The sequence below is a fragment of the Lepus europaeus genome, unplaced genomic scaffold (assembly GCF_033115175.1).
Source record: "Lepus europaeus isolate LE1 unplaced genomic scaffold, mLepTim1.pri SCAFFOLD_476, whole genome shotgun sequence".
NCBI classification, from domain to species: Eukaryota; Metazoa; Chordata; class Mammalia; order Lagomorpha; family Leporidae; genus Lepus; species Lepus europaeus.
The window spans coordinates 7328-23526 of NW_026909353.1; the positions used below are offsets into that span (position 1 = coordinate 7328).

Below are 16199 nucleotides of genomic sequence, written 5' to 3' on the forward strand. Positions count from 1 at the left end.
GGCCCTCCCAACAGGAATCAGTGGACCGTCTTGCTATAGTATTATTAAAGCAATGGAGCCATGTTTATTGCAACATTCTGTTAATCTATACTCCTTTACCATCTTTCCTCTAAATAATTTTAGTGTGCACTATAAGGCTTGCAGCGTATTTCTTGCAGATTAAACTAAAAGTAACTAAGTCTGTACACAGCAGACAGCTAAAAAATAATTTACTGTCACAAATTGGTGTAGTTGACAGGATCTGCAAGTATACAAAGCAATGCCTTTCTTTAAAAGAAAAACTAAAGTTGCATGTGTAACCTGTGATGTTCCTGGCTGGAAAGACCCTCAGTTCGCCTCTTTGGCAAAGGAATGGGCTCTCTGCTCAGGATTGAGTGAAAATTGGAATGACAAGTTACGGAGTGCACAGCCTCCACAAGTTATTAAGGTTTTACAATTGGTAAAATAAAGAAATCCTATCACCAATCAATAAAATACACCTAATCCAATACTGGTATGGGACATGGACTCCTAAGGGATGGTTTTTTTTTATGTAGCGAATATGCCTTCACATCGTTAGCCTCTGATAACTTCCGCAATTGCTCCCTGGACTGTATGGCCCCGATGCTGACATCTGTATTTACAGTGGCGGATAGAGCGCATCGGCAGCATGCTTCACCTAAAGACTGTAATGGCAACGTAATCCTAATAGGAGAGGACACTGCCCTGGCCATGGCTGTACCAGTAGTAAGTGTTCCTGGACTGGCCTTTGGAAATCACCGTGGACTGCGAAGGCTTACATGTTTAGTGACCAAAACAATTAATCTTACTGCTACTGGACTGTCCAATATAGCCGAAACATTGGATCAAGTTCACTCAGGAGTACTTTTAAACCATGCAGCTAACAATTACTTCATGTTAAAAGATCATATAAGTTGTAAATCTGTAACAGGAAAATATTGTTTTAACATTACTAACAATGTGCCATATATAGAGTCTGTTGTTGATAAACTTAAAAATGAAATGCAACATATGTTTATTACTAACCCCCTAACATTTGGAGGGTTTCAATGGATTCATTGGTTAGTAATGTTGACTGGACCACTACTGCTTTTCCTACTTGGTATGGGATGTTTTCCATGTGTTCTGCATTTCATGCTGACTTTGCTACAGTCTGTATGAACTGACATTCATCATTATTTGTAATCACAAATAATTAATATTTGGCTGTATGTTTCATCTCTCACCTAATGTTGGGCTGGAATGGTACTCAGAGACGGGTAAGACACTCAGCATCCTGTACCAACCTAAGACAGGGCTCTAGGCCAAGCTGCCAGAGTTACCGATGACGGGTAAGGACAGAGATGACTGAGGGCAACCTAAGACAGAGGCCATTCTCAATTAAATAAAAAAGGGGGAGATGTAGGCAGCCCATAAACAAGTCATAGACAAGTCAAGGTCAGTCTTGGTTTGTGAAACTCCTGAAAAAAAAAAAAAAAAAAAAAAAAGGTCACCTATTCCCATGCTCCAGAAGAATGATCAAACAAGAACGCTCCGAGTGGCAGTGGATCAGCATATCCATTCAGGAATCTTATTACTAAACCAGCGGGTCGACGTTCTCCAGGAAGAACTGAATCTTAGATGGGGATGTGGGGAACCCCCTGCTTGGTTCAATCTGTCGCGCTTTGCGTTACTCCGTTTCCCTGGCATAACTATACTCGTCTTGCTAATTTGTCTCACTCTTTAGGTGCCACCTTGAACCATACCTGGGATAGTAATTTCACTCGCTTGCTGCGTGAACTACGGCAAGAGATTTGGGTTCTTAACACAACTGGACACAGATATTTGGTCCCAATTCGAAGTCATCGTTACAAAACCCCCATCCCCTGCAATACAGCAGGTGTTGTTTGGTTTCTTGGACCAGTAGCCAGAGACGGATAAGTGCTTTGAGGGATGGCATGCAACCTAAGACAGCGGAGGGCTGAAACTGCTCATGCAAGTCGACCCTCTGGCAAAGACGGGTAAGCTGCCACTCCGCTCAGGGGTGCCTAAGACAGGTGCTGGTCCTAAAGTAATAAAAGGGGGAGCTGTGGGGAGCCGGCCCCCACAGCCTCTGTCTTCTGCCTGCCTGCCTGCCTAGACCTGCCTGTAGACTGATGTGAAGTAAAACAACCAAACGTTCTCACTGTTCCAATGTGCGCAAACAGAGAGACTATCAAAAGGACAGTACATACCTTCAAGGACACTCTCTAAGACAGGGGGCTGTGGTATGTGATATGCCGTGGAAGCCTCAGTCTCTCTTCCTAACTGCCTCATTGACCGCTTGCTCCTACACTGTTCTTAGGGTGGACTGGTAGTCAATGACGGGTAAGCACTCGCAGGCTTCTCTAGCGACCTAAGACAGAGGACAGGACATGCTTCCTGTATCCTTGATGATGGGTAAGCAGAGTAAGCGCTGCAGGGCACCTAAGACAGGCATGAGTCCACACCATTCAGCGTTTAATGTGAGGGACTTGTAGGGGATGGATCCTCCCCTGCGGCCCTCTGGACAGTGTAGACACCGGTTAACATAAACACCAGGCCATTCTTGTACAAACAAGAAGGGGGAGATGTCGGGGCTAGTGCCCTGGCCTGACATGAGATGCAGCAGGCTGAGGCTGTCCCTTATCTAATCCTGTTTCCTGTGCTTATTGTTCTGAAGGCACAAGACACATTCCTGCAGGCAGGATGTGACTTCTGATGAAGGTGTATGATGTTCTTTGCTCTATCAGCAGAGCTTGTACCCTGATCTTTGCTACCTTGTAAACTTGCTCTATTCCTGTGCTATGCATGATTGCACACAAAGAATGTTATCTGTATGGGGCCTGGGGTATATATCCTTGTGTTTCTTGGTGCTCGGGGATGGAGACTGAAGGGTTTCCCCAGGGAGACTGCCTCCAGTCCCTCATCGCCGGGCTCCCTACTTTGGCCTGGAACACGATGAGGCAATAAACGTGGTGATGAATTGACTGAGTGTGCGTGTCTCTGTGTGGTTTGTTGGGTGGCCTCCGACAATTTTAAGTTTACATTACATTAAAAAGGGTTCTTGAATCAAGGGACAAACTTAACAGGCAAAAAGCAAAAAGATCCTAATTTAGAGGGACTACAGACAATGGCTCTAAACAATATTTAAATATCAAATCTAAACAATATTTGAAGAAATTGGTAAAATAAATATTTTTAATTTCTCCTACTAAAATGCTCAGTCTCATTATTTATCAAATATTAGTGCAAAAATATGGATTTAAATGATCACAAAAAGTGATCAATTTTTGTGTAATAAAGTCCAATTTTTGTCAAGGCTTTTTGACAGTCTCACAGAAAACTTATGTTTGTGAATGGGAAGAATAATATCAAAATGTCCATACTACCAAAAGCAATTTACAGATTCAATGCAATCCCAATCAACATACCAACGATATTCTTCTCAGAGCTAAAAAAAATGATGCTAACATTCATATAGAAACATGAGAGATGCTTAACATCTAAAGCAATATTATAAAACAAAAAAAGCTAGAGACATCATACCATATTTTAAGACATATTACAGGGGTCAGCACTATGACAAAGCAGGTAAAGTCACCGTGTGCAGTGCCACCATCTCATACGGATGCCAGTATGTTTTCCAGCTGCTCCACTTCTTATACCCCTCTCTGTTATAGCCTGAGAAAAAAGTAGAAAATGGCCAAAGTCTTTGGGCCCCTGAACCTGCATAGAGACCTGGAAGAAGCTCCTAACACTTGGATTCAGATCAACACAGCTCCGGCCATTGTGGCCATTTGGGGAGTAAACCAGTGGGTGGAAGACCTCTCTCTCTCTGCCTCTACCTCTCTGTAACTCTGCCTTTCAAATAAATAAATAAACTGTAAAAAACAAAAAGAAGAAGTGTTAGCACTGACATGATAACAGATACATCGTTCAATGGAAAAGAATAGGTAGCACAGAAATAACCCAAATTTCTACTGGCAACTCATATTTAACAAAGGAACTAAAATGAACTGGAGAAAGAAGAATCTCTTTCACAAGTGGTGCAGAGGAACCTGATTATCCATATGTAGAAGCCTGAAAATAGACTCCAACTATGTGACTCCACACTATGTGAAAGTGAACTCACAGTGAACTAAAAATCTAATCATAAGACCAAAACCTAAGTAAACATAGGGAAACTCTAAATATTGTCAACAGACAATAGTTTTGGGTAAGATTCCAATAGCAATAGTAACAAAAATAAAAACAGACACTTGAGTATATCAAACTAAGATACTTCTTCAAAACAAAGTAAACATCAGAGTGTAGATATAGTGAACAGAATGGCAGGAAAAATTTAAACTCTGAATGTTTACAGATTTCCAGAACTTATATATATATTGGAAAAACTCCAAAAACTACAGTGAAGAAACAGGCAAGGATCTGAATAGACATTTCTCAGAAGAAATGTAAATGGTCAAAACATGTGACTATGCCCAATGTCACTGGCCATTATGTAAATATAAATCAGAACACAATATCAGTCTCCAACATCTGTGGGAGAATACAACGCTCAGGTTTTTGTGTGTGCAGCAAGTGGGTTTTAGAGGACCCTGTTCACCTCTGGAGAGCAGAGTCTACAGGGAGATAGAGAAACCTTACTGCTTTCCTAACGGGCTTATTAAGTTCTCAACCAGTGCCTGTTAGTCTTGCCACAAACTTTCTAGTCTCACTACTTTCCTTCTTCTTCCTCTTCTCTGTGACTTGTAAAATAGTATACATTCTATATACGATGGATACTTTTGATTTATTTTATTCCTTCGGTCTCTTATGAAGTTCCCCCACAAAATCACAGCCCTCAAAATATTCATTCATTTATGCAGTCTGCACATTTCATGAGCTACTAAATTCCAAGTAGTATGTTAAAGGCAAGATCTAGGCCTAACAGAAAAGTGGTCTGAATTCTGTGCCTAGAAGAGGATTTGGGACATAGTAGAACTTCAGGGAAGTGCTATGAGAATGACATGCACTCAGTAAATGAGGAATCTAAAGCATACACTGCATTTAAGCAACACAGCAGCTGCTACTGACCATGGGTAGAGCAATTGAGAGGAATAATGGGAACAAAAATAAGACATCAATAAGTTGAATAATAACAGAGAGAAAACAAAATGAGATAGATGCCAACATTACTGACCTATTTTTGAGGAATTAAATTGATAGAGAGGCTGACATTGTGGCTAAGTGGGGTAAGCTGCAATCTGTGAGGCCAGCATATCATGTGAGTTTCACTTTGAGTTTAGGATTCTCCACTTCCAATTTAGCTCACTGCTAAAGTACCTGGGAAACCAGCAGAAGATGGATGAAGGACTTGGGTCCCTGCCACTCACGTGGGAGACTTGGATGAAGCTCTTGACTTCAGCATGCCCCAGGCTCAACTACTGAAACTCTCTGGGGTGTGAGCCAGCAGATGAAAGCTATCTCTGTCTATCCCTCTCTCTCTCTAAATCCACCTTTCAAATAAACAAATATTTAATAAACAAAATAACTGATTTCAAAATACACAAAAACATGAACAATATTATATCATCTTTATGCCAAAATGATAAAAAATAACAAATGCTAGAGAGCATATGGGAAAAGAAAACCTTCATATATGGTGGGTGAAAATACAAATTAGTACAGTTGTTATGGAGAACAGTATGGTCACTCCTTAAAAAAGATAAAAATTTGGGCCAGCACTGTGGTGCAGTGGGTTAAAACCCTGGCCTGAAGGGCCAGCATCCCATTTGGGTGCCAGTTCTAGTTCCAGCTGCTCTTCTTCCAATACAGCTCTCTGCTATGTCCTGGGATAGCAGAAGATGGCCCAAGTCCTTGGGCCCATCCACCCACGTGGGAGACCCAGAGGAAGCTCCTGTTTCCAGGCTTCAGAATGGCACAGCTCCAGCCTTTGTAGTCATCTGTAGAGTGAACCAGCTAATGGAGGACCTCTCTGTGTCTCTACCTCTGTCTGTAACTCTTTCAAATAAATAACAAAAATTTAAAATAAAGATAAAAATTGACATACCGTTTGACAGTTATCTTGCTCTTGGCTATATATAAGAAGGAAATTTTATTAGAAGGAAATGAGAAGAGCATATCAAAGATACAGCAATTTTCCCATAACACAGTTCACTGCAGCCATGATTTGAAACCAATCTAGCTGTCCATCAATGAAAAAAATGGACAGGGGAACATCATTTAGATACAAAAAAGAACAAAATATTATTAAATTAATTGAAATAAGCCAGAAACAGGAACATAAATGTCACATAGTCCTTGTCACATGTGGAAGTGAAAGAAAATAATGGATCTGAACACAGAACTGTGATTATTAGAGGCTGAGAAGGGAAGCAGCTAGGGATAGAAGGGGATTGGATAATAGGTAACAAAATACAAAGAGGCAGAAGGAACTTCTGGTGTTCCATAATATAATGAGATGACTACATTCAACCATATTAGGTTCTGTGTAAAGAACTGGAAGAGAGGAGCTGGTAGTCTCAAATCATGGAGAAGAATTAAACTGTAGTTGCTTGGGGGCCAGCATTGTGGCACAGTGGGCTAACACCCTGGCCTGAAGCACCAGCATCCCACGTGGGCACCAGTTCTAGTCCAGGCTGCTCCTCTTCCAATCCAACTCTCTGCTATGGCCTGGGAAAGCAGTAGAAGATGGCCCAAGTCCTTGGGTCCCTGAACCCAAGTGGGAGATCTGGAAGAAGCTCCTGGTTCCTGGCATCAAATTGGCACAGCTCCAGCCATTTCAGCCATCTGGGGAGTGAACCAGCAGAGGAAGACCTCTCCCTCTCTCTGCTGCTACTTCTCTCTGTAACTCTGTCTTTCAAATAAATAAATCTTTAAACAAATTGATAAAACTGTAGTTGCTTAGCTTGATCAGTTTCTACTGTGTAAATGTGTACAAATACTGCACTACACCCTGTAATAATGTCTGACTAGTACACACTGATCACAAATTATTTAAATAAAATTTTAAAAATCAGGAGCATTTCTTTATATTAACAATGAACTCTTTGAAAAAGAAATTAGAAAAACATTTCCATGCATAGCGGTGTAAAAACCAGGAACCAATGTCTTCAGCATTATCCGTGATGAATTAGATTCACAGCCCTCAGCACTCAGATTTTGCCATAGACCTTACCATGGCAATTGTGGGCATATGATAGTAAATCAATGGACAGGAATACTTTGTCTCTAAATCTGTTCAATAAATAAACAAGGAATTCATCAAAGAAAAAGAGATACCAATTTGGATGCCAGGTCACAAAAACACATGCACTTGAGCTATCCTCCACTTTGTGATGCTAACAATTCTTTCAGACATGTTACATTTTCAGAGACTTTTCTGTAATCTTGCTAAGCTTCCTGGAAATCTGCCTTACAGCAAAGGGTTTCCCAATTCCATTACACTCATGATTTTTCTTTTGTGTGAATTATTAGTTTATCATCTAGAGATAATTTATGGTACAAAACTTTTCTATGCATGCATGTTTTCTCATTTGTGAGTCTCTTCATGGGAATTAAAGACTGATTTACAGCAGAAATACTTTTTCCAAAGTCATTGCATGGAATTTTGTTCCTTATGAATCCTCTGAAGTCTGTTGATGTCTAATTTCTGGCTAAGTTTTATCAAATTCACAGCATGCAAAGAATATTACCTTTTGTGAATTCTATATCTATACAAGCCTGAAATAAAGAAAATGTTTTTACACAATCATTATACTCATAAGAAACCACCTGTGTCAATTCTCTGATGTACCATTGACTTCTGACAATCTTTTCACACTAATAATATTTATAAGCTTTCTCCATTACATGCGTCTGTTAGATAGGATGTGATTTCCAGCAAAAGGTTTTATCACAATACGTACATGAATTTTGGGGAAAAGCTCTTCCACCTTCATTATATTGTTAAGGTCTCTCCCTTGTTCAAGCTCCATGATGGATTATGAGGCATTACTTATGTGAAATGGCTTTCTCACATGTATTTCATTCATTAGATATATATGTTGTGCATTCTGATATAAGGAGAGATTTGGGCAGAGCTTTCCAACACTCATTACACCCATAATGTTTCTCTCCCATGTGAATTCCCTGTTGTCTTATGAGGTATGGCTTCTAATTAAAGGGATTTTACTTTCAAAGGGGTTTTTCCCTATATGAATTTGATGATGTACAGCGAGGGCTGAATTATGGTAAAAGGCTCTGAGTCATTACATTCATAAAATTTCTCCCCATGAGAATTCTTTTATGTTTGATGAGGTCTGATTTGCACCACAAAGGCTTATTCACATTTATTACATTCATGCATTTCTCCCCTTGGTGAATTCTCTAATATTTCATGAGATATAACTTGTACAAAAAGGTCATATAGAAAATTCCCTGTGTGAATTCTCTGATATCTTATGAGTTATGAATTACAGCAAAAAGGCTTTCCACCATCCTGACATCCATAAAACCTACGTAAATTGAGCAACACAGATATAGGAAAACTAAACACACCCACAACCAGATGGAAATGATATCAGTAATAAAGACCCTTGCCACAAAGAAAATCTCAGGATTGGATGGCTTCACTGTTGAATTCTGACAGACATTTAAAGAAGAACTAACTTTAATTCTTCTCAAGTTATTCAAAACAATTGAGAGAGAGGTGATTCTCCCAAATTCTTTCTATGAAGCCAGCATCACCTTCATTCCTAAACCTGAAAAAACTACAACAGAGAAAGTAATTATAGACCAATTTCCCTGATGAACATACATGCAAAGATCCGCAACAAAATTCTGGCCAATTGAATCTAACAATGCATCAGAAAGATCATCCACCCAGACCAAGTGGGATTTATCCTCGGTATGCAAGGATGGGACCAAAGGCTTTTCCACAGTCATTTCATTTATAAGCTTTCTCCATGGTGTGAATTCTCTGATGCATTTTGAGTTGTGACTTCTGGCCAAAGGCTTTTCCACAGTCATTGCATTCATAAGGCTTATCCCCTGTGTGAATTCTCTGATGCTTTCTGAGGGTTGAGTTCTGGCCAAAGGTTTTTCCACAGTCATTGCATTCATAAGGCTTCTCCCCTGTGTGACTTCTCTGATGATTTATGAGGGATGACTTCTGGCTAAAGGCTTTTCTGCAGTCACTGCATTCATAAGGTTTCTCCCCTGTGTGAATTCTCTGATGAGTTATGAGGGATGACTTCTGGCTAAAGGCTTTTCCGCAGTCACTGCATTCATAAGGCTTCTCCCCTGTGTGAATTCTCTGATGATTTATGAGGGATGACTTCTGGCCAAAGGTTTTTCCACAGTCATTGCATTCATAAGGCTTATCCCCTGTGTGAATTCTCTGATGAATTATGAGGGATGACTTCTGGCCAAAGGCTTTTCCACAGTCACTGCATTCATAAGGTTTCTCCCCTGTGTGACTTCTCTGCTGATTTGTGAGTGTTGATTTCTGGCCAAAGGCTTTTCCACAGTCATTGCATTCATAAGGCTTATCCCCTGTGTGAATTCTCTGATGATTTATGAGGTATTTCTTCTGGCCAAAGGTTTTCCCACAGTCATTGCACTCATAAGGCTTCTCCCCTGTGTGAATTCTCTGATGCTTTCTGAAGTTTGAATTCTGGCCAAAGGTTTTTCCACAGTCACTGCATTCATACGGTTTCTCCCCTGTGTGAATTCTCTGATGATTTCTGAGGTATGACTTGTGGCCAAAGGCTTTTCCACAGTCATTGCACTCATAAGGCCTCTCCCCTGTGTGACTTCTCTGATGATTTCTGAGGATTGACTTCCGGCCAAAGGTTTTTCCACAGTCACCGCATTCATAACGCTTATACTCTCTGTGACTTCTCTGATGAGTTATGAGGTGTGGCTTCTGGGCAAAGGCTTTTCCACAGTCATTGCATTCATAAGGCTTCTCCCCTGTGTGACTTCTCTGATGATTTATGAGGATTGACTTCCGGCCAAAGGCTTTTCCACAGTCATTGCACTCATAAGGCTTATCCCCTGGGTGACTTTTCTGATGCTTTCTGAGGTTTGACTTCTGGCCAAAGGCTTTTCCACAGTCATTGCACTCATAAGGCCTCTCCCCTGTGTGACTTCTCTGATGATTTATGAGGTTTGACTTCCGGCCAAAGGCTTTTCCACAATCATTGCATTCATAAGGCTTCTCCCCTGTGTGACTTCTCTGATGCATTTTGAGTTGTGACTTCTGGCCAAAAGTTTTTCCACAATAATTACATTCATAAGGTTTCTCCCCTGTGTGAATTCTCTGATGATTTATGAGGTGTTTCTTCTGGTCAAAGAACTTCCCACAGTCATTACATTTATAAGATTTCAACCCTGTGTGAATTCTCTCATGTCTAATGACACCTGACTTCTGGTGAGTGGTTTCTCCACAATCATTACACACATGAGGGTTTTCCACTATATGAGTGCTGTGATGGAGGGGATGGCAGAATTTATTACTGAATGACTTCCCACAAGTTTTACATGCATAGGATTCCTTCTCTATATTTGGTCTATGATTCATTCTAAAATGTGATTGGTAAATGACAGGTTCCACAGGCCCAATATTCTTATAAACGTTCTCTCTTTTGGGACTTTGTTGATGTATACTGAGGTTAGACTTTTTATGGAAATCTTGTAGTATTTGAGTTGTCTTGCCAATAGTGGCAGTTGGCTTATTACAGGTTTCTACCATAAAAAGCTTCTCAGATCCATAGAATATATTCTTCCTTTTGAAGACTTTCCCTTGTCCAATTTGTTCAAGTGCCTGCTCCATGGTCTGAATTTTGTGCTGTTGATTAAGAGGCTCACAGAACTGGAGAGTGTTCCCAGGTACCGTAGTAGCATCAAATTTCTCTCCAGCTTGTAGTTGATCAGGCCCACAATGGGGATACACATTGTGACATACACTGCATTCTTCAGGTTTTATTCCTGAATAGTTTCTCTTTTTGATACTCAGTTTTGGAATATGGCTTATACTTAAATTAAGTGTTTTTCTGAATTCAACTCCCTTGGAAGTTAATGTCTTATTATTTTTCATAACATCCTGATTCAGATTTTTCTCCAGACTTTTCTGGTTGGTCTTAATCAGTTCATCCAGTTTCATGGCAACTGAAGTGAGAAAAAAAATGTCACTGAATCAAATATAATTATTTCTCCTAGCATACTCATGTAAAAGGAATGAAGTTACTTGTATTTAAGAGGGATAAGATGTTAGGAAAAGTTCTGCAATGGTGCCTCCTCACACAGGGCACCAAAATGTTAGGAAAAGAGTTGTAGAATAGAGGAGACAGTGTATCAATTTACAGCCAGACAGAATTTATTCAGATAAAATTAATCCACAGAGGTGGGTGACTAACTGGCTGTGTGTACAAGATGGAGCGGGTGGCAGAAGGCCCCAACTCCCAGGGGCTAGACCTTTTTAAGGAGGGCTAAGGCTGGGCATGGGGGTAGTGGGCAGCAGTGGAGGGGAATTCCAGGAACTGGGTGGGGGCCTTGGGAACCTGGAAAATAACGCAGGGTGGGGTATGAAAACAATAGGCTGTGAGACCCAATTGAGTTTCAAGGGCAAGGAATACATTCCAAAGTTTATATCCTTTGGGCAATGAAGGAGAATGGCTCAGGCTCGTATGCTCGTTCCATCATAAAATTTTAACAAAATGATTAGAAGATACATATTTATGAATATACAGGTTTTCTCCATAATACATTAATATATTAAATTGTATCCATAGATTTTCCAATGTTCATCCATGATCCTGTTTACTACCAGAATTTTTTCAAGTATGATTGAATGGTTTTTGTGGTAAGATGTCTTAAGTCACTGCTTGAGATGCCTGTATCTCAAAACAGTGCCAGTTTAAGCCGAGGCTACTCTGCTTCCAATACAGTTCTGGGATAATAGATACTGGAAAGCAGCAGATAATGGTTTATGTGCTTGGGACCCTGTGATAGAGATGAGTAGGTGAAATTCCAGGCTTCTGGCTTCAGATTAGTCATAACTGTTGCTAGTATTTGGAGAGAGAGTTAATAGAAAATATATTTCTCACTGTTTCTCTCTCACTTTCTACTTTCACAAAAATGAATAAGACTTCACAGAATGGACTAATATTTAATAAATATATTCATCTGTAATCTAGAAACCAATTTTTCCCTGTCCATTTTTTAATGTATTTTTATTTATTTATTTATTTGTCAGAGTTAGACAGAGACAGAGACAAAGATCTTCCTTCCATTGGCTCACCCCTCAAATGGCAAATACGGTTGGAACTATGCCAATCCAAAGCCAGGAGCCAGTTGCTTCCTCCTTATCTCCTTTGTAGGTGCAGGGGCCCAAGCATTTGGGCCATCCTCCACTGCCCTCCTGGGCCACAGCAGACAGCTGGACTGGAAGAGGTGCAACTGGGACTAGAACCCAAGGCCCATATGGGATGCTGGCACTGCAGGGGGAGGATTATCCAAGTGAGCCACAGCGCGAGCCCCTTTTTAAATTTTAGAAAAATTGTGGGTTTTGTACTTCTGTGATATTTCAACCATAAATATGGGGACGTTTTACTAGATCATTTCCTTGAAGGTAAAGAGTGAAATGTGTCTATACTGTAAGAAGGATCACATTCATGGGACAAGATTTGAATATGTGGTTGTCTCATGTTCTGTCTTCCCAGGGAAACAGCATTTGTGAAATTTTTCTAATGAAATTCTCTGTTTTATCTGCACTCTTACAGTTTCCCCATATTTCTAAGGAAACCTGACATCCTCAGCTTCTTTGAACTGCAACAGTTACAGAAAGTCCCAATATACCACCTTGGCTATACATTCCCACCAGTTTAAATAATTTGTTTCTGCAATCCAGAGTCTGCTCAATTATTGAAAATTGATTTCTAACTCATTGTGTAGACGTCAGCCCTGGTTACCTCCTCTTGTTTCTTTCTATAAACACTCCTCTGTGATAATTTGAGTTTCTGGAGGTTTTTCATCAGTTGTTCATTTTCACATAAAACTTCATTTCCTTTGCCTTTACCAGAGATACTGATCTCCATAGATACTGTAGAATGTCTGTGTCTGAATCACAAGACCAGCTGTCTTCAGGAGTAAGACTTGGGAAAAAATCATGGAAAGAACACCACTCAACATCTGCTGCACTGCTTCTACTTTGGCCTCCCTGCCCGTTATGTGCAGACTGACCTGGAAGGCTCTGATGTAGGCATTCTTCCCCCATCCAGGGCTCTGCTCCTTGCTCCAACTTGAAGATCAAGTCAGGTTTGGTCATGCAGTACCCTATTAATGGAAACAATGTAGACTTTGTGAAATCACTATCTTGGGTTAATTAAAGAAGTACAGCTTGGTCCAGAAGCTATGCAACAAATGTTCCAATTTGAAATCCTTCCCAGGTGGTAGATATTCAGATTCTTCATGGACTCAAATTCTATACCTGTCCCTCATTAAACTTTATGAATAGTGCTCACTTATTTGTCAAATAGCGAGAAAATGTTACCATTGGGCATGTGAAGTGTGACACTTACCCAGGGAGAACAGGCTGCTGTAGGTCTCCAGCATCACATCCTTGTACAGGATTTTCTGAGCTTGGTTCATGTTCTGCCATTCCTCCCAGGTAAAGTACACAGCCAGGTCTTCAAATGCTATCATCACCTGGGATAAAACACTCCTGGTCAACATGTCAACTCTGTCACATAACAAACAATGGCAGTTGTATATCTTCTACATGGGTATGGAGGAAGAAGAAGCAAGAATGCCATTTCATTTTAGATTGGTTGAGCATTTGGACAGCCTCACAGAAGCATTCAGCAGGGGATCAAACCTATGGTATAAAGGCTGTGAAAAATGCCCAAGCTGGAGGGAAACAGGAATTTCTGTTCACAAAGGCCAGACTATGTCAAGGGTATTTGCACAGTAGGCTGAAAGGGGGACAAAAGTCACTCTGGAATGAGCAATGTTCAGAACAATGTAGAAGTATTCAGGGAAAAAGACAAGAAACCATCAGGGAAGTTATGAAGGGATTGAACAGTGAAGAATTTCCAGGAAAACACTATACACAGTCAATGCAATTATGGCAGAGAAAAAAATATTTTAAAAGAGACAGTAGGACTTTAACTTAGTGTTTATGATGCCAGCTCAGATATTCTCTCTACATCAAATTTCCAAAGTTGGATTTCAGTGCCAGCTCTGGTTTCCAGCTCCTGGCTAATGCAGAACAGGGGAAGCAATGGTGATGCCAACCAAGAAGGAGGCCTAGATTCCATTCCTGACTCTTGGCTTCAGTTGTGCCCCATCCCTGCTTGATATGATTATTTAGGCAGTGAAGAAGTACATGGGAGCTCTCTAGCTTTCTCTCACACCATCAACTTCTTTCTCTACCAAGCTCATAAATATTTGAAAATAAGGGAGGAGATTCAAGAAAGAATAGAAAGCAGCTTTGGCTTTTTCTATAATTATTCTACTCATAAACATTTAAAGAACTGAAATAACATTATAACAAATTAAAGTAAAAGCAGTGGAGTTATTTACCCAAGGACAGAACCTGAGAAATTCTGCAGTATAATCTGCATTTGTGACTGAGGGGAATACAGAGAGATTTGTTTGAGAACCTGCAGTAGGCACCAGCATTGTGGTGCAGCAGGTAAGTCTCCACCTGCAATTCAGGCATCCCATGTGAACAAACAATTTGAGTCCTTGGTGATCCACTTCCAATTGAGTTCCCTGCTAAAGAACCTGAAAGAGCAGTGAAAGATGGCCTGAGTATTTGGGCCACTTCCATGGTTATGGGAGACCCAGATAGAGTTCCAGACTCCTGGCTTTGGCCTGGCCAACCATTGTGTCCATTTGTTGAATGAACCAGTAGATGGAAGATATCTCTTTCTCACTACCCATATCTCCCTATCTCTATTACTCTGCCTTTCAAATAAGTTAATAAATAAATCTTGGGGCTGGCACTGTGGCACAGTAGGTTAATGCCCTGGCTTAAAAAACCGGCATCCCATATGAGCACCGTTTTGAGACCCAGCTGCTCTACTTCTGATCCAGCTCTCTGCTATGACCTGGGAAAGCAGTAGAAGAAGGCCCAAATCCTTGGGCCCTTGAACCCATGTGGGAGACCCAGAAGAAGCTCCTGGCTCCTGGCTTTAGATCAGTGCAGCCCAGCCATTGCAACCAATTGGAGAGTGAACTGTTGAATGAAAGATCTCTCTTCTCCCTCTTTCTCTCTGCCTCTCCTCTCTCTGTGTAACTCTGATTTTCAAATAAATAAATAAATCTTTTTAAAAAATCTTAAAACATAAAAGAACCTGCAGTAGATTATTTTCCCGACATCGTCCTAGCTCAGGATCAAGTTCATCTCCTCAAACTATTAAGGACTGCATTGCTCTAACAATTAAAAATAAATGCAACTGATTTGTGTTTTAGCCCTAGGTAACTCTTTCCCTTGCAGAATGCTAAGTGTTTACTTCCAGGGTGGCACTAAAACACTGCCCACTACATCATCTGTATAACACTAAAGACTCTATTGGACATCATGACCCCAAAATTTAGAATATTGTCCTTGAAGCTTCAACTGAAATCATATAACAAATATATATTTTGCTATGGCAACAGAAAGGTGAGCGACAAAACTGCCTTATCTTGGATAACTGCAATGCTTCATAGCCATGACACATTCACCATTCATCTTGTTTTTATATATTCCCTGAGAATAAAATTCATCTTCCTTTATCCATTTCCATTAATAAATTATTATTAATCTAAAAAGAAAACTGACAGCAAGTTGGGGAATAAAAAAACCACTTATAGGGGCCAGTGTGATCGCCCAGTGGGTTAAAGCCCCAGCCCGCAGAGCCAGCATCCCATGTGAGTGCCAGTTTGAGTCCCAGCTTCTCTACCTCAGATACAGCTCCTGCTAATATGACTTGGAAAGTACTGGAGGATGACTCAAGTGCATGGACCCCTGCAACTATGTGGGAAACACAGAAGAATCTCCTGCCTCTTGGGTTTAGATTATCTCAGCTCTGACCATTGTGGCCTTTTGGGGAATGAACCAGCAGATAAAAGATTCTCTCTGTCTCTCTCTTGCTCTCTTTCTCTATCACTCTCTGTGACTCTGTCTTTCAAATGTATAAAATAAATATGTTTTAAAAAGTACACAA

The 16199-nt window shown here is 40.5% G+C and overlaps 1 protein-coding gene across 5 annotated transcripts in view; it reads right to left on the reverse strand.

The window, feature by feature from the left end:
* Positions 1–3308: 3308 nt before the first annotated feature.
* The window catches only part of LOC133755443 (zinc finger protein 260-like), a 58339-nt gene continuing 45448 nt past the window's right edge, over positions 3309–16199 (reverse strand). For 4 of the 5 annotated variants that reach the window (XM_062185552.1, XM_062185553.1, XM_062185550.1 and 1 more), the window contains 3 exons: positions 13566–13692; positions 13228–13320; positions 3309–11154 (listed from right to left, as the gene is read on the reverse strand). In XM_062185552.1, the coding sequence (XP_062041536.1) occupies positions 8930–11154; positions 13228–13320; positions 13566–13689 (2442 nt within the window). In that variant the 5' untranslated portion in view covers positions 13690–13692 and the 3' untranslated portion in view covers positions 3309–8929. The remainder of the gene's footprint in view (positions 11155–13227; positions 13321–13565; positions 13693–16199) is intronic. The other variant, XM_062185554.1, reaches the window with a different exon arrangement.